This window comes from Anolis carolinensis, chromosome 6, assembly GCF_035594765.1.
Source record: "Anolis carolinensis isolate JA03-04 chromosome 6, rAnoCar3.1.pri, whole genome shotgun sequence".
Classification (NCBI taxonomy): domain Eukaryota; kingdom Metazoa; phylum Chordata; class Lepidosauria; order Squamata; family Dactyloidae; genus Anolis; species Anolis carolinensis.
Window position 1 is genome coordinate 98,305,294 of NC_085846.1, and position 19,972 is coordinate 98,325,265.

General features: G+C 39.6%; 1 protein-coding gene across 3 annotated transcripts in view; it reads right to left on the reverse strand.

The window, feature by feature from the left end:
* dnajc1 (DnaJ heat shock protein family (Hsp40) member C1) overlaps positions 1 to 19,972 on the reverse strand; it is a 198,570-nt gene that overhangs the window by 82,034 nt on the left and 96,564 nt on the right. The window contains exon 1 of one of the 3 annotated variants that reach the window (XM_003222069.4): positions 7,235 to 7,496. The exons of the other annotated variants lie outside the window; for them this stretch is intronic. Within the exon in view, the coding sequence (XP_003222117.1) occupies positions 7,235 to 7,375 (141 nt within the window). The 5' untranslated portion in view covers positions 7,376 to 7,496. Of the gene's footprint in view, positions 1 to 7,234; positions 7,497 to 19,972 lie in introns of those variants that run through there. 3 annotated transcript variants of the gene reach the window in all.

A 19,972-nucleotide genomic window follows, 5' to 3' on the forward strand; every position in this document is an offset into this window, starting at 1 on the left:
TAGTGTCTATATAATCCCCCAAATGTTGTTGGACTACAACATGATGCCTCCCATAATTCCTGAACCTTGTCTGTGCAGGCAAGGGCATTAAAAAAATTCAAAACTGTCTGCAGACCCCTAGTACAGTATATACAAACACTCAGAACTCAATTATCTTCGTGCACTTGTGGAAAGATGTCTGCAAGCTTCTACAATTTCCCTTTCCAAGTGCATGTTCTCCTGCTTTAGCAGCTGTTTCTCAAGGGAGAGTCCTTTTAGCAGCCATTTGAGTGACACAAAAGCTGAGTCAGGCAGTGGAGGCTGAGCTTCAAAAATCCTAACAGAAGCTTCCTGCACAGTCCTTTGATTCCAAGCCATCATGTTTTCTTTTAAGAAAAGAAAGAAAAGAGATTTCCCTTACTAAAGTACTCATTACTGTGTTCATTCCAAAGGATTTAACATAGAATCATACCAGTTCACTGTGCTGAACAAATCTGACGGTGAACCCATTAGTGAACTACATATTTTAGAGTAACTGCTGCTAAATACTTGGGTTTAGTCCAAGGTTTGGCTCTTCATGGACAACTCCCTGGGAAGGAAGTTTCAAACTAAAACTGGTACTCCAAACTCAGCAAAAGCAGCTACACCTGTTCAGACATCACAAACTGGAGTACTCAGAGACTGAAGAAATCTGAGCTGCTGAAATAGCTAAATATCATCTTACATTGCACTTTTCAAATCTCTTCAGATTTTTTAAATATTTGGTTATCAGTCATGCACTTTTACAGATCTATTTAGTTAGGAGCTTTCTTTTAAATACCTTTTAAGTTCAAAACATCACTTTCAGTTTCACCAGTGGCTGATAACATCGGCAAGCAAGAATAGCTTTTATACACCCAGAATTTCAGTCTAACAGAATTTCACAATAAGAAATCACAGAATCCTACAGCTGAAAGGGATATCAAGGGTCATCTAGTCCCACCCATTTCAGTGCAGGAACCACAGAAGCATAAAGTAGAGAAAGAACTGGTCAAAAAAACAAAGCAAGACATTGCAGTTTTATCTCAAAGAGAGAATACCTATTTGGCACTTCCACAAACTGGCAATGGAACAGGAAATATTTTGTCCCAGAAATATGTACAATGTCTGAACTTGTGAAGTGTTCTGATTATGGGGAATGCACACAACACTATACATACATTTGCAAAACATTACAGATAAGAATACACACTTTGAAAACCCCATACAAATGTATTTTAATCAGTGCAATGCTCATCACAATATATATGAACAGAAATTCCACAGTAAACATTCAATTTTTGTTTAAACACACACAAACCTATGCACAAATTTCTGGGAGGAGAGCTGAAATCATGTGCCTTCATGACATTTGCAGCTTATGACCACATTCATAAATCATGGGGGTTTTTTTGGCAAGGTTTGTTCAAAGGAAGTCTGCTTTTGCCTTCCTCTGAGGTTGAGAGGGTGTGATTTGCCTAAGGTCATCCAGTGGATTTCCATGACTGAGCAGGAATTCTAATCCAGGTCTCCAGAATCATAGTCCAATACTCAAACCACCAATAATACAGTCATCCCTCCACATTTGTGGGTTTGACTTTTGATTATTCAGATTTGATTAAACTGTTTTCTCTAAAACTCTACACTGTAGAATTAATGCAGTTTGACACCACTTTAACTGCCATGGCTTAATGCTATGGAATTATCACAGTTGTAGTTTTACAATGCCTCTTTGTCACAGAATGGTAATGCCCCACCAAACTATAACTCCCATGATTCCATAACACTGAACCATGACAGTCAAAGTGGTTTCAAATGGTATAAATTGCATAATACAGTATTTCTCAAACTGTACTCCTCCGCGTTTTTTGGACTTCAACTCCCAGAAACCCCAGCCAGTTTACCAGTTTCTTAGGAATTGTGGGAGCTGAAGTCCTAAACATCTGGAGGAGCACAGTTTGAGAAACTCTGCTATAGTCAATTTCTGATGAAAGCAGACTATAGAATCACATTGGGGGAACCTAGAGATGTGTTCTCTCTAGAACCCTAGATCCTCCAGAATAACTGGAAGAAGTTGGTGGTAGTCATACTGGAGGACCTAGTACATTTACAATATATTTTGCCAGGGTTTCTCAAACTGTGCTCCTCCACATGTTTGAGAAACACTGGACTATAGAATCATGCTGGAGGTCCTAGAAATAGAGAGATGTTTTCTCAGGATTAAAAAACCCCGTTCTTTGCGTTTTTCTCTTGCTTTCATAGGGGAGCTCTGCCCCAGTGAATCTGGAGAACTGACTGTAAACTCAAAAACAAAATTATCATCTTTGCAGCCCTCATTCCAAGTTAACATATCATCAAGATCAAGACCAACATGACAGCCACAGCAGGTCAAAAGTAAGTATCATGAATAAAATAAACACCATATAACAGGAAACCACCTTACTGTTCATTAAAAACCAGAGTGAAGAAGCCCATTTTAGAATACTATCAGGACCTCAAATAAGAGGATACTAGCACTGGTCTCTCAGGATATTAGTCTATAGAAAACAAAAAGTCCTGCACTCAGTTGCAACACAACATGGATGTGAAGACACTTAGCTGGAGGCCTCTTCAATGAATCACAGACCAGGAAAGGAAAATAGGAGACTATTCTAGGCCAACCTCCTACTCATATTCACATGTCCTAAAGTGCAGGATATAGCTTACAACATTCCTGACAAGATTTTCAAATGAACAAAATCCAACCAACTCTCTGCCTCTCTGGATAATTTGTTCGTATACAGAAGTAAATATGGGAGTAGGTTGTGCTTTAGAAATTAAGGATACTCATAGAATGACTTGAAAACCAGTAATTTCCGCTTGAATTCTCCACAAAAAGGACAGATAGCAAGTTATCACATTTATCCAAAAAGGAAGGTACAAACAAGGCTAAGAAAAAACAGTTGAAGAATGGATGTACATGCAACTTTCAAGACCTAATATTTGTAAGAACAAGAGAAGTATACTCTGTGGGTTGGAAGAGGAAGGATGACAGTTCTTACATATGCATGGAAAGAGGGAAAAATTATAACGCCACATAACTGTGTGGAAGCAGAAAATCCCAGAAGAAAAGAGAACTACAACTGTAAAATACACTACAATAAAAAGAAAATACTGGGGTTTGGAAGCAGCACTATAAGATCAAATAGAAATAAATAGTGTAAACTATATTACTCAAAATATTTACATGACTAGATTGCACTAAATACCAAAGAAAGGAGGAAACAGGTAGGCCAAGTGTCACTAAAGATTGAGTAATTCTTATTGGAAATGCTTGAGACCAGAAAGGTTTTGGAATATTTGCATATACATAATACCTTGCATTTAAATGAACTCAGTTTGACACCATTTTTATTCAACGCCATTTTAACTGATGACATGTTATGGGATCATGGGAGTTGTAGTCTGGTGAGGCATATGCACTGTTTGGCAGCAAGGCTGAAGACCTTGTAAAACGACAACTCCCATAATTCCCCACAACAGTTAAAATGTCATCAGTTACTTTCATTCTACCGTGTAGATGCGCTCTTAGTCCAAACCCAAATTCATTTATGTTTGATAAACACAGCTTGAAGATGATTTTATACACAATATTTCTTATAATGCCACACACGAAACAAAGTCTGAATCCTCAGAAACCCAAGATATCACTATTTCTGCTGCAATTTTGGATTGTTTCAGATACCTGGATAAGGGATACTCAAGCTATAAAAACAGGTATCCTTTTTATTCAGGCAGAAAGTTTTAAAGAACAGGCTAGAAAATGCTATATGCGGTGTTAGGAATTCTTTCCTATGGTGTTTTACATATTTTAATAATTGTAATATTTAATTCTATTTTAATATTTATATTGTGCAGATTTTTAAATGTCATTGTTTTTAAGTTCATGAGTCGCTTGGGGTCCCAGTCCTGGGAGGAAAGTGGGGTACAAATAAATATAACAACAACAACAACAATAAATTTAGTTTTATCAGCCATTTCTCATCCCATTGCTTCTAATTACTTCAGATTTTGTCAATTACCAGAATTTTAGACTCTGGAAAAAGAGGAGAAGAAGTTCAGATGTGGGATAAAGTAATGGAAAAAAAGAGAGCATTGTTTACATGTTTATAAATTAAACTCCCAAATCCCATCCTCGAGGGGTATAGCTACACCAGGCATGGGCAAACTACGGCCCTCCAGGTGTTTTGGACTTCAACTGCCATAATTCCTAAAAGTTTACTGGCTGTTAGGATATGTGGGAGTTGAAGTCCAAAACACTTGGAGTGCCGAAGTTTGTCCATGCCTGATCTACACTGTAGAATTAATGCACTTGATCTGCCATGGCTCAAGGCTATGGAATCATAGAAGCACCAGGGAATTTTTAATGGCACATGTAATATTTATTATTACGTTTGTTGTATTTAGTTTGTTTATCTGTTTCATTTGGGGTTGTGATGTTGTGCTTTTTGTGTCATGTAGTTTTAACGATTATTTGCTGCTTTGAATCCCATTTATGGGAGAAAGGTGGGATATAAATTAATAAGGCTATAGCTATACAAAAGCCTTCTCTTGAAAAATGTGCTGGTGTCCCACCAAATGACAAATTTAATTATTATTTTTTTCCATCATTTCTATCCCGCCCTTCTCACCCGAAGGGACTCAGGACGGCTTACAAAACTGGCAGAATTCGATGCTAATACACAACAATACAAAAGAATAAAACATAAGCAGTTAAAAACAGTTAAATAAATTAGCAATATGCAATATACAGATTTAAAAACAATACAAAATACTTGAGCCATTCATCCACAAAACCTTGTACCTAAACCTTAATCCAGACTGAGTCGAAGCCAACAAAACTTATTCTTTGAACGCTTGCTCGCATAGCCAGGTCTTCACTTCTATCTATATATAAAAAAGAGTGATGGCATCAGGGCAGCGGACAAAACAACAAAACTACAGGCCCCCCAACCTCGAAATTTGACAACACAACCCATCATTCACGGCTCTAGGTTGATACAACAAAAAGAAAAGAAAAATAAAGTCCTAATTACAGGGAGAGGAATAATAGTTTTTATCCAATTGCTGCCAGTTTGAAGGCTAAGCTCCGCCCACTTGGTCTCCTAGCAACCTACTCAGCTGAGGGGACAGGCACAGTTAGGCCTCACTTAGGCCTCTTCCACAGATTATCAGATTTTAACTGGATTATATGGCAGTGTAGACTCAAGGCCCTTCCACACAGCTATATCACCCATTTATAATCTTATATTATCTGCTTTGAACTGGATTATCTTGACTCCACACTGCCATATAATCCACTTCAGTGTGCATACTAAACATAAAGACAACCATACAACAGACATTCAATACCACCACTATCTCAACAATTTCTCACCAACACCACCAGACAACGCCACAGCAACGCATGGCCAGGCACAGCTAGTTCTTTCTAAAACTCAAAAGAGATGGAGCCTGCCGGATGTCACTAGGGTGTCCCACAGTCGAGGAGCCACCACTGAGAAGGCTCTGTCTCTTGTCCCCACCAGCCACACTTGTGAGGCAGGTGGGATCGAGAGCAGGGCCTCCCCAGATGATCTTAAAGTTCTCATAGGCTCATAGGAGGAGATATGTTCGGACAGGTCAGTTGGACCAGAACTGTTAGGGCTTTGTAGGCCAAGACGAGCACTTTGAATTGGGCTCGGTAGCGTATTGGCAGCCAGTGGAGCTGGCGCAACAGAGGAGTGGTATGGTCCCTGTACGCCGCTCCGGTTATAAGCCTGGCTGCTGCTCATTGTACTAATTGAAGCTTCCAGGCCGTCTTCAAAGGCAGCCCCACATAGAGCACGTTGCAGTAATCCAGGTGGGATGTAACCAGAGAGTAGACCACCGTGGCCAAGTCAGACTTCCCAAGGTACAGGCGCAGCTGGCACACAAGTCTTAGTTGTGCAAATGCTCCCCTGGCCACTGCCGAGACCTGGGGTTCCAGGCTCAGTGATGAGTCCAGGAGAACACCCAGACTGTGAACCTGTGTCTTCAGGGGGAGTGCGACTCCGTCTGACACAGGCTGTAACTCTATACCCTGTTCGGCCCTACGACTGACCAGGAGAACCTCTGTCTTATCTGGATTTAATTTCAATTTGTTCGCCCTCATCCAGTCTGACACAGCAGCAGTTCAGGATCTGAACAGCCTCCTTAGTAACAGGTGGGAAGGAGTGACAGAGCTGGACATCATCTGCGCACTTATGACACCGTACCCCGAAACTCCAGATGATTTCTCCCAGCGGCTTCATGTAGATGAAGGAATTGCTTTGGGAAATTGACGCTTCTGTTTGATGTTTTGAGGTTTTGTTTTATGTATGATATAACAGGTTGCATTTTTTATATGTTGGGTTGTCAATTTTCATTATTATGGATGTATTGTTGCTGTGTTCGGGCATTGAATGTTTGCCTTTTATGTTTGTAATCTGCCCTGAGTCCCTCTGGGGAGACAGGGCAGAATATAAATGAAGTTTTCATTATTATTATTATTATTATTATTATTATTCTATAGCATTAAGCCATGGGACTTAAAGCGGTGTCAAATTGCATCCATTTTACAGTGTAGATCAGGCCTGAACAAACTTCGGCCTTCCAAGTGTTTTTGACTTCAGCTCCCACAATTCCTAACAGCTGGTTGTGGGAGTTGAAGTCCAAAACACTTGGAGGGCCAAAGTCTGCCCATGCCTGGTGTAGGTGCACCCTTAGTCCTCCTTGAAAGAGCTATGAAAGCAGTTTTGCTTATCCATACATTTCACAGCGTAGATGTACCCAATGTAAAACTACAACTCCAATGGTTCCACAGCACTGTGCCATGGCTGTTATAGTGTCAACCTGCATTCTTGCTACAGTGTAGATCAGGCATGAGCAAACTTGGGCCCTCCAGGTATTTTGGACTACAACTCCCACAATTCCTAACAGCCTACTAGTTGTTAGGAATTGTGAGAGTTGCAGTCCAAAACACCTGGTAGAGGACCCAAATTTGCCCATGCCTGGTGTAGATAGATGCTCCCTAGGAAACCTGCTCCCTCATCCTAGACCCATAGGCCATTCATCCACAGAAAAGCAGTCTGCACATGCTCAGAAACCCTCTCGTCCTGGATGAGAAGGCTCTCCACGGGACCCAGCATTGAGCCCTCAGGTTGGAAGAGGCGACAGAAAGACACTTTCGGCCTCTCACCTGCTGAACTCCCAGGAAGACGTAGAAGTTTTGAGGGATCTCTTCCACCAGGTCGAAAAGCTCCAAGTCGCCGGGGTCCCAAGCCAAGGCGGAGGAGGAGAGCGCCAACAAGGCGAGGAGCGAGAGCCAAGAGAAGCCCATCTCTCCCCCGCGACCCCCAAGCCGGGACTGCACTCAGAAACAGGAAGACCCGACAGACGTGGCCGAAAAGGACGCTCGCCTCAGGCCGCGCATGCTCCGTCGGACGCGCCGGCTCGGCTCCGCCCCCTGCGAATCCCGAGGGCGGGCGGAAGGAAGAACGGAGCCTGCTGCTGGGCCAATAAGCACTCAAAAGCAGACAACGTCACGATGCCTAGCAACCGCGAGATGCTGAAGAGACTTTTTGTCTTGAGGCCTGGAAAAGAGAGAGGCCTTCTCGCCTTAAAGACCAAGCCAAACAAAGCCAATCAGCTTTGTTGCTTTGTCAACGGGCTGGTTTAAATTAACTGAGTTCAACACCATGCAATTCACACAAACACGCGTGTCACTGCTATGAGTTTGTTACATATGGCCTCAGCCAATGAATCAGCTTCTCTTAAGTTTAAAAAAAAAACACAAACATCCAGTTTTTTGTTGTCACAGAGACTGCATGAATGTGAAACTGCCATGAGTGCGTCTACACAAGGTATGGGTAAACTCCGGCCCTCCAGGTGTTTTGGACATCAACTCCCACAATTCCTAACAGCCTACCCAAGTTTGCCAATGCCTGGTCTACACTGTAGAAATAATGCAGTTTGACGCCTCTTTAATTGCCACAGTTCAACGCTATGGAATCATGAAAATTGTAGGGTTTTTAAAAAAAAAAAATGGGCTAAAGCCCCTCAAATTAAGTCCTAATATTTCACACAAAACAAGTACATTTAACTTATGAGAGTCAGAAAGCAACAGCATTGATCTTTCATTTCCCCAAAAAAGGCCTAAATTCTGTCGTTAGGCCTGATTAAAGTAGGCCCATTGAATTCATGGAATGTACCAACCCTCGGGGCCCCTGGTGGCACAGTGTGTTAAAACACTCAGCTGCTGAACTTGCGGACCGAAAGGTGCCAGGTTCATTCAAATCCCGGGAGCGGAATGAGCGCCCGCTGTTAGCCCCAGCTCCTGCCATCCTAGCAGTTCAAAAACATGCAAACGTGAGTAGATCAATAGGTACCGCTCCGGTGGGAAGGTAACGGCGCGGTAACAGCGCTCCATGCAGTCATGCCGGCCACATGACCTTGGAGGTGTCTATGGACAACGCCGGCTCATTGGCTTAGACCCCCAGAGTCAGTCACAAGTGGACTTAACGTCAGGGGAAACCTTTACCTTTACCTATTGACTTACTATTCTCCAATAAACTGAATGGATCTAATCAACAGTATGCTGGCCAACATTTTTTATGCCCTTGCTGTCTCAAAAATCCATGTTTCACAGATAATGCGCTGCCATCATAAATCATGCAGAAAAAAGGCACATATTCACCGCAATTTAACATGGACTATTTGCATTCAACATGTGAGTCTATAAACTGAATTCTATAAATATCCTATCAGATGACTGATACATGCTCCAAAAGTAGAGATGTATGATTTCCCTGGTTTGCTTTCACCAAGCAGGCTGTGCTTGACTGAGAAGATCACAAGTGATATTGGCATAAACCATCCTTTAATACATTCAGATGTAATAATATTTCTTGTGAAATTTTGGGCATGGGACTTCTGGGGTTGGCTGATTTGGAGCAAGACGGAGGAATGTGAGCTCTGTTGTCTTTAGAACAGGCATGGGCAAACTAAGGCCCGGGGGCCAAATGCAGTCCCCTGGATGCTTTCCTCAGGACCTCCTCATTTTCCCTGTTCTCTTGGCAGAAGACACGGAGGTTCACTTTGTCTTTATGACAAAAAGACGAGGGAGGAAGGCACATAGCAACCTTATGTCTTGTTCTCCTCCCGGCATAAGGACAGTGCGAGCAGCCCCATCCTTATGCCAGGAGGACTGCGCTAGGAAGGCATGCGACAACTGAGAGCCCTGTCTCCCCCTCCTCCAGGCATAATGCCAAGAGGACAGCCTGAGGATTGGGGTGGAGGATGGGGAGGAGGATCAGGGCAGTCATCTCATGTGCCGCCTTCCTCCCAGTTATAAGGATGGCGCGAGCAATCCTGTCATTATGCTTGGAGGACAACCTGAGGATGACCCATGCCCCGCTCTGCCCCTCCTGACCCCACCCCCTCCCAGACCCTCCCCATCTAGCATGTGCCCGGCTCCCCTCTCTCCTGGCCAGGCCTGCAATACGGCCCCAAGGCAAAAAAGTTTGCCCATGTCTGCTTTAGAAGGTAGTGGGGGAGAATCTTTTGTTCCCCTCCCCGACCCTCATGTCGCTCAGATATGATAAGGGACGGTATGTTGGCTTACGAAAATAACCAATCAGAGCTGTGGAAAGGGAAATATCTGAGAGATAAGCCTACCCAGTTAAGGGAAAACCAGGAATCCCTGTCTTCGAGACGTATGCTTCATGGAGCAGCAGCTGACGCTTTCGTAGCAAAGGCTTGGGACTTTCAATTTTCTAATCTTTATTTTAAATAATAATAACTTCATTTATATCCCACCACTATCTCCCAAAAGGGTCTCAGGCAGCTTTCAAAATAGCACAATAAAAGTGCAACAGAGAACACATAGAATACAACAAAAGTTACCAAAAAAATCAATAAACAGCACCAATTAATGTAAAATAACAACTAACAAAATCAAAATAAAAAATAATGAATAAAACACAACAATGGATTATAGGTTTTTTTTAAAAAAAAAAAACAACAGGTAATACAAACCAAATAGCAACACAACCATAAAACAGGTTAAAAAGACAACATAAAAAGACAGGATAAAAACTTCTTGGCCATCCAATTTAGCTGATATCTTAGTCATTATCAAAGGCCTGCTAGAATTTACATGTCTTCAGCTCCCTCCAAAAGGATTAAATTATGGGGGCTTGCCTGATTTCCCTGGGGAGGGTGTTCCAAAGCTGGGGGCCCACAACCAAGAAGGCCTCTCCCTCGTCTCCATCAACTGTGCTTGTGATGGAGGTGGGACCGAGAGGAAGGCCTCCCCAGGAGATCTTATAGCCCACACAGTTTCATTGGGGGGGGGGGGGGGTAATGCGGTTGCGAAGATAGGCTGGACCCAAACAGTATATGGATTTGTAGGTAATAACTTGCACTTTGAATTGGGACCAGAATCTTGTCGGCAGCCAGTGGAGCTGCTTCAATAAAGGCATGGTATGTTCCCTGTAGCTAGCCCAAGTTAATAGGCTGGTTGCCAATCTTTGCATTAATTGCATTTTCCAATCCCCCTTCAAAGGCAGTCCTACATAGAGTGCATTGCAGTAATCTACTCTAGATGTAACTAAGGTGTGGCCAAGTCAGGCTTTTCGAGGTACAGTCACAGCTGGCGCACAAGTTTTAACTGTGCGAAACCTCTGCCCTCCAGCCACCATCAACACCTGAGCTTCCAGAATCAGTGCTGAGCCCAGGAGGACCCCCAGACTAAGGGATCCTCAGGGAGAGGATAACCCCGTCAAGCACAGGTTGCCATCCTATACCCCGATCAGCCTTGCGACTGACCAGGAGGACCACTGTCTTGTCTGGATTAAGCTTTAGCTTCTTAACCCTCATCCAGTCCATCACAGCTGCCAGACACTGCTCTAGGATCTGGGGAGCTTCCTTGGATTTAGGTGGAAAAGAATGATAGAATTGTGTGTCACTCTAGAACCAGAAAAAAATTATGAAGACCAAGAGGGTAGAATATTAATTAATTGTTATAAAATGCATTATAAACAGGTTTTATTAGTGGGAATATATGCACCAAATGTGAAACAAAAATATTTTATAAGAAATTAACAGCTATATTGGCAGAATATGGAGGGAGGGAAATTGTCTGGTTGGGAGATTTCAGTGTGGTAATAGACTCCAAATTGGATAGAAATTCTAAAAGGAAAAAGAACACAAAGGAAGGGAGATTTCAGGGATCACTGATAGGGGAGTTATAACCATGGGAGTTTTATTATATTTGGAGTTTACACAATTTTGGAAGAAAGGAGTATACATATTACTCTCACAAATATGCTACATCATCCAGAATTGATTATATCTTTCTAACAGAAGGGTTGGTCATAAATTAAAAAAAAAACGGAAATATTATCTAGAGTGTTATCCGATCACAACCCAATGCTATTAAATCTAAAAGGGCGATATGGGGAAGGAAAGCATGGAAAATGAATGATTCTATTTTGAAAGACCCTAGAATTAAAAAAATAAAAAGGATTAGGATGGGAATAAAAATTACTTTAAAAAGAATTTAAAGGATGGGATGGACAAAAAGATTGTTTGGGACACAGGCAAAGCAGTGATTAGAGGCTTATTAATACAACAAAATATTAGGTGGTACAAAGAGAAAAATAATATACAGATAAAGATTTGAGTTAAGATCAGAGCTAGAAACGAATTAGAGAATAACAAATTAAATAGGGGGAAATTGCAACAAGAATTTGCTAATTTACAACAGAAAAATGAATTGTTGATTGCAAATGAAGTCAAAAAGAAAATTATGTACAATAACAATAGTTTTGTTGAAAATGTGAATAAACCAGGGAAACTAGCTTGGCAGTTGAAGAAGAATATGAAGCAACAATTAATTGTTAAAATAAAAAATAAGGGAGAAACAATCACGAATATATGGAACATTCATAAATTTTTTGAAGATTATTACAAGAATTTATACCAAAATTCCCAGACTGATTCTAAAAAGATCAATATCTGGAGGATATAAAGTTTACATAGTTCTCAGAAGAAATTAATTTAAATTTAGATACCGTAATCATGTTGGAGGAATTAGGTGGGGTTATTGATAAAGCTAAAATAAATAAAGCTCCTGGCCTAGATGGGTTTTCAACCAAGTACTACAAGGAATATAAAGAAGAATTGGCCCAAATCCTGCTGTCAGTAATGAACAAAATGCTGCAGAAAGGTGAGATCCCAGACTCTTGGGCGGGGGTGAATATAGTCCTCATCCCAAAACAGGATAGAGATGCGGAACAAGTGAAAAACTATAGGCCAATCTCATTACTAAATTGCAATTATAAACTATTTGCAGAGATTTTAGCAAACAGATTTAAAAGAATTCTAGTTAAAATTATAAATAAAGATCAAGCAGGCTTCCTTACAGGCAGACAGTTAAATCAGAATGTGAGAACGATTTTAAATGTAATAGAGGTAACTGAACAAGATTCCAACAGAGAGACTGCATTGCTATTTCTCGATTCTGAGAAAGCATTTGATAATGTTCATTGGAAATTTATGGAAAAGGCCTGTCTCTATATGGGGTGGGCCAGCAATTTAGAAGTGCCTTGCTAAAATTGATGATTTTACCGAAAATGCTGCTTCTATTTCAAAATGTACAAATAATTAAGCGAGTGAAGGTTTCTGAGAAATTGAGAAAGGAATTGGTTAAATGTATATGGAATTGAAAAAAAAGGCTAGAAATACATATAGAAATCTAATAGATGCAACGGATAGAGGATTGGCACTTCCAGATCTTAGAGCTTTAGCTGGCTAAAGGACTGGATTAAATTAGAAAACCTAGCTATGAGCCTAGAGGGGCATAATCTGAGATTTGGTTGACATGCCTACCTATGGTATGGAAAAGAGAAAGCTAACAAAGATTTTAGCAGGCATCCCATAAGAGCTAGCCTTCTAGCAATGTGGAAAAGATACAAGGAAGGAATGAAGCAGAAAACCCCTTTATGGCTGCATCCTTTGGAAGCAGTGTTAAAATCAACATATAATGAGGAACCGAGATCTTATAGGGAATATCTAATTGAAGAAAAAAAGATAATGAAAACTAAGAGGGAGAGAAGAGTTAGGGATAAATAACTGGTTTTGTTATCATCAATTACAGGATATATTGAGGAAAGACAATAAATTGTGTTTGCCAAAAAGAAATTGGAGTTGGAAAATATTTTTGGGAAAGAAAACAAAGGATTGATTCCCAGGTTATACAAATATATTCTAGAGTATAACGTGGAAGACAATAAAATAGAAACAGTAATGATTTCCTAGTCCAGAGACTTAGGGAAAATATAGATTTGGATAATTGTGAATATTTATGGAAAAAAGGATTTAAATTTTCAATCATGGGTTCTAACATGCAAAGACATTGTCTAATAGGCAAAGATGATGTAGAAATTTGCCATTATAGTTAAGTGGCAGTGAGAATCATTATAGCAAAATCTTGGGAGGGATAAAATAATAAGGACTGGAAAAGAAAAGTAGTAGCGTATATCCAAATGGCCATGATCTCCAATGGCATAAGGGGAGGAAACAAAGAAAAATTTGCTAGAAAATGGAGACTGGCCTTTGGGTATTCAAAAAAGAAGACAAAAATAGATTTTGAAATAGCCAAATGGGGGATTTATTAGTGTAACATAAAGATATGGTTTTTTAAAGATACTTTTTCCATATTGTGTGGTGTTGGAAGCCATGGGTGGTGATTCACGGGTAGGAATGGGGACAGGGGAAATAATACTTGTATTTTGATTGTTGAATCTTGAAGATTGTATGTATGTTGCTGTTCTTTTTCTCATATATCACATTAAAAATGTATACAAAAAATTGGGGCATGGTGCTTGTTAATTAAACAAAATGGGAAAACATTTGAAAATGAATGCTTGATAAACACCTACATAAAATTAGCTACCTTTGCATCCACTGAGGTTTAGTTCCAGGACTCCCTGTGGATACCAAAATTCATATTATATAGAGTGCGATAGTATAAGCAGTCCCCGAGTTACAAACATCTGTCTTACAAATGACTTCTAGTTCAGAATGGGGGTGAGACAACAGGAAGTGAGAGAAATATACCCCATGGAAGGGAAATTCACTCCTGAAAGACTGAGCATGGGGAAAAGGGGTCTCCACTGAAGCTTTATCCCCAGTCTTTGTTTTCACAACAAGTCACATTTTTCAAAATCCAATCACAGGGGCAGAAAGTGAGGTGAACTCTTCTTAACAGGTGTACAGACAGCAAAACAAACACCACAGAGGTGCTAACTCTTTCCCATGCCATCCAGAACATGCATGTGTGTATGTATGTATGTATGTATGTATATGTTTGGAGTTACACTTAAAAATGCACCTGTTCTGACTTACATACAAATTCAACTTAAGAACAAACCTACTTGTTCAAAACTTGAAGATCACATGTAATATTACATAAAATTGCAAAATTAAGGTTTACATGTGGAATATTTTCAAGCTGCGGATGGTAGAAGTCCATGGACAGAGTTAAAGGTAAAGGTAAAGGTAAAGGTTAAATCTAGTTGTGTCCGACTCTGGGGGTTGGTGCTCATCTCCAGTTCTAAGCCGAAGAGCTGGCGTTGTCCGTAGACCCCTCCAAGGTCATGTGGCTGGCATGACTGCATGGAGCGCCGTTACTTTACCACTGGAGCGGTATCTATTGATCTACTCATATTTCCATGTTTTCAAACTGTAGGTTGACAGAAGCTGGGGCTAACAACAGGCGTTCATTCTGCTCCCCGGATTCGAACTTGTGACCTTTTGGTCCGCAAGTTCAGCAGCTCAGCACTTTAACACACTGCGCCACTGGAGGCCCCAGAGTTAATACCTGTATAAAGGCATTCACATGCAAATAGCCTTATTTGATTGCAAGACATTTTAGCAGTTTTAGATCTTGTTGAGGGCAGTCACTTCTACAAGGGATTGTAAAAACAGATCCTTAAGGAACATCATCAACAGGGATGTAGCCAGAAAAAAAATTTGGGGGGGTTTTTGAAAATTTCGGGGGGGGGGGTTTAACCCCTTGCACACACCCCTCCCCGCTACAAACCTGTCAATATCTGCTTGAGATAGTGCCTGGAGGGACTCTTAATGTTTTGTGTCTCATAGACTTAGCATGGGGATTTGGTTAACCAGTTAAAATTCATGAGTAAACCAGGTTTTTTTTTATAACCTGAAAAATTTCAGGGGGGGGGTTGAACCCCTAAAACCGCCCCCTCGCTACAGGCCTGATCATCAACACCACCTGGCTAATGTCTCTAACTAAGGTTTCTCCATTTCTGCATTAATGAAGAGTTCTGGAGAACCCGATGTTCTGTTTTTGTGATGCTTGGATAGGTCCTAATATAGGGACTGACCAACTGTGCATTTTGAATTATTTGACAAGAAATCTCTTCTTAGGCTGGATCTACACTGCCATATAATCCAGATTATCAAAGCAGATAACCCACATTATCTGCTTTGAACTGGATTATATGAGTCTACACTGCCAGATAATCCAGTTCAAAGCAGATTGTCTGGATTTTATACAGCTGTGTTAAAGGGGCCAAAGACTACAATATTTTTCTCGTTTCAATTTGCCTGAAAAACAAAGTTTAGTCTTGGACCTTGTGTACTTGTATTTCTCTGCTCTGACTTCCTGGATCAGCTATGACAGCTGTCTACAGCTCAGCCTTGTGAATAATATAGATAATGATAGGCAAGTTAAATCTCAAGCCAGCTTTGTCCACAGTCCCATTAATGACCTAATTAAGAAGTTTGATATTAAGAAGTTTTCTCAAAGAAATTCAGAATTCCCCATAGTGCAGTTTGCAAACAGCTGTAAGCCACAATTTGTGGGATCTAAAGTAATACAGAGTACATTACATGTGGCCTTATGTTTGTATACATAGGATGGGACTACAGACTCTCCATTGTTTTTAACACAAGATGACTCGTGTTTTTATTGCTATATTTTATTTATTTTCTCAGAAATGTATGCAGAACTTTTATAAATTGAAGAAAATGTCTTACGACCATCCCACATTTGATTCTGCCAAACACCACCAATATGATTTTCCCATTCTATACTACAAGAGAACAAAGACAGTTTTATCCACTTGTTTCATCTAATTAGAACATTCGTTTTTACTTTCATATATTTTTTGTACATTTCACAGATATTTGGAATATTTTTCAATACCATCTGACCACAAGGGGGCAAGGAGCAATGTCTCCAAATTATTCTCAACCTCAAGTTGTTGCCTTAAGGTTTGTTTCTTGCCATTAAAAAATGAAGGAGATAGTGAATCAAAATTTTGGACAGATTATTTGGGCCAGCAAGGTTCCTAAGACCATTCAAAATTCAATCAAATTGTGTGACATATTCTAGTTTGTTGCTAATTGCCTCAAGAGTTTTGGCAAACTTCAGGATGTGTTTTAAGGAAATGTGCACATAAACAAAAAGAAAATCCCATTGGACACAACAATACTATCTTCACAATAAATATCAGTGGAGGAACATGTGATTTACAAGCTTATTTCAGTCATTATGTTTTCACTGCCCTGAATGATAGAGAACCATAAACCAGTGAGAATCTTCACCACAATGAAAGACAATTAGAGAACCATAAAAATCAAGAAAATCAATATTAAGAAGGTTCAGCATTTAGAGACCACATTTATCTGAAACTTGGTTGATCATTGGAAGCGTTATCAAAGGATGTTGCCTGTAAAGAAGGAATATATATTTTTAAGGTATCTAATTGTAATTAAAGCCTGCTTAAGAGAGTAGGGATTGCTATCTTCCACTATCTTCTAGTGCCCCCATTCGTATTCACTTCAATTGCTTTAGCAATTAAGGGAAACTACTATCCCATTCAATGAGTCACCAACTCATTGACCTGGCTTATATATAACATTGGCTAAACCATAACTTCATGTTAAAACACAAGCCTACTTTCTTTTATTTTTTTTCTGGTACAGCATCTGGATTTATTTTAAATTATGTATAGTTCGTGCTTAATTTAAAATGGTTAGTGTGAACTATACTGCTTTCTACCTTACCAAATATTGTCTTTTCTAGTGAGCCGAGTCTAAAGTATATCTAAAGTATGACAGTCTCAGGGCCCATCTATACAGCACCTAAAACACGGGATTTCCCAAGTTTAAAAAGAGATAGCTACTTGATGTTAGAACTAAATGTGCAGTGATTTGTTAATACTAAATGCACGCTGATCCGCTGCAACAGCTGATTCCAGCCGGGAAATGCACATATTCACATCAATGTATATACCTGCACTTGCCAAAATATGTGATTTCCTTCCCTCCTCCCTGTGGAGACTGCTCCAGCACATGTCTGCTTTTAAAAAGCCTGAAACATGATTGGGTTGTCAAACGGACACACAGCTGATTTAAAGGAAGCACAAATGAAGAGTAATTAAAACTCTCTGAAACTATTTTAAACCTTATAATATTAAATAGTGCTTGAATAAACAATTGAGGGAAGGGAGAAATCCGGAAGAAGTTTTTTTAAAAATCACTCCATTATGTGCTGAACTTCATATGCGCATATGCAAATCTGCTTATATTTATATTAAGATTTTCTCATGTGTGCAATATAAGGTCCAGCGCATAATGGAGTGATTAAAAAAACCCAAACTTGTGCCGGATGTCCCCCGTCTTCCCTCCATTTTGTTCTGAGACAGAAGAAGCCTGTGAGGATGGTGGCAAAAGAAATCCTGGGACCCACAAGTCTGTGTGGGGACATGCTCTTAGGTCCCAGGTTTCTTTGTCTTCCCTTTAAAACCCATTTTTCATGCTGTGTGGAAGCACCCTCAATTTAGACATCTTGATAATTTGGGCCTGCTTTAACATTTATTTATCTTTGCATGGTATCCACTAAATTTTATTCTAGCATCGTATTTCAGATTCATTGAATCTCTTCATGTTAGCGTTCTTCATAACCATACAAAGAAATGGGAAATATAATGACATGGATATTCGAAATTTTTGTCTTCAGTTATGTAGCTTTATACTACAGGATCATGTTTAGTTCCTTCATAGCTGCCCTTCCAAGTCCTAGTTGTTTTCTGATTTCTTGACTGCAATTCTCATTTTAATTCATGCCTGGGTCAATGTATAGGAAATCTTTCACCGTCTCAATGTCTTCCTTGGCAGACAGGAACAGATTATATCTTGAAAGGAGTGGAAAACCGAGCACATTAGAAATAGAAGAATTGTAAAGGGAGTTAATTTGATGGAAGCTGAGAGTATGGGAAAGGTTTAGAGAGAAGTGTTATCTTGCTGTAACTGAGCATATTATACATGGAGCCAGTGAAAGGCTAGATGTTTAACTTACTTGTTATACAGTTCTCTTTACTCCTGCTATTTTCTCCATCTCTGTTTGGAGGTTTTCAGTTAATAATTAATAAGGAAGATTGATCATGTAATGCCACACTTAACCGAACAATCAACAATCCACATGTCCATTACAAGTATCACCTTGGAACCCAAGAACCACACCTAGGAAGGGGTTTAAAACGTAAAAGGGCAGCTTGAGTGATAGGGAGTCTCAAGACAACCTAAATAGGGGAGTCCATCATACTGACCTTTGTGTAAAAAAAAAAAAAAGGCATTTAAGGAAAGCTAACATTACCAAAATTTAAAAAAAACCCAAATACAATTACAGCACAAAAACCAATGTAAAAATACATTTTAATCATGTTCATTAAAATGTGCAAATAAGAACAAAATAACTGAATTAATATAAAATAAATTTACAGTGGGAAGTTGAACATCTAGATCTTTTCAGTTTAGCACAAGAAGATATTGGAATAAAAGCAATATAAACACTTTGCTGATACATTTGTGGGGCCATTTAGTGCAGGGGAAATTGTTTTGATAATGTAACAGGAAGAAAAAAAATGCAAAAGTTAAATCATTACTTTCATTTGAATTTTGACATAGCGCAATGAGGATTCAACCGGATCCTTTTCAATGCAAAGAGAAATCACGTCATACACACATAGATGACATGTTATTTTTTCCCAAAAGTATTGCCATCATACAAACTCCATCTACATCTTGTATCCATCTACAAGATCTGAGATAATAACTATGCTTACAGATGAGTTTGCGTTGTTTTTGTGTTAGATTTGTTTGTTTTATTAGAAGGAAAACATAACTGCTCTAATTACAGCCAAGGAGTAATTGTAGGCCATTATGAAAAATTCTTGGATTGGCAATCGCTGCTGGCAACATTGCTCTGCAAAAGCCCTTTTTCTCCCCATGAGCTAAAGCCAGACAAAAGCCATGCCATACATGATATCGCCACATATTGTTAACATTGCACTTGTCACAAAGCACATGTTTTGTTGCCAAAGCAAGTTGTACTATGACTGACATATGGTGCGACAGAAGGATCAATAGCTAAGTGTCAGGGACTGGATAAAAGAATTCAGCTAGGCGATTGCGTTGATGGACCTTTTAGATTCAAATTAGGTTACCCATTTATGAGGTAGTCAAAAACATCCACATCTGAGTCAGCTAGTAAGAAAAAAAAATCAGTTGTCTCTCAGATTTGCCAAATCACAATGTGATTATAAAACCTAGGACATTAGGTCACTTTATGAAAGTTTCATAATGAAATAATTGGAACCTGACATTTCAGAAATATTTCCTGGACAGTAGTGCACTAGATTGCTATGGAGACCATGCCACTAGAAATATTTTGCTGCACTGTTTTGTAAGATGTTCTTATACTTTGGCAAAAAGGTATCTGTTTGTGATACAATCAAAATAATGAATGGCTTTGTTTTCTTGGGCTATTATTCTGTATAAAAAGAAAAACAGGTGCTTTAAAAAGGGGTCTTGCTATATTTTCTGTTCATAAGAATCAAAC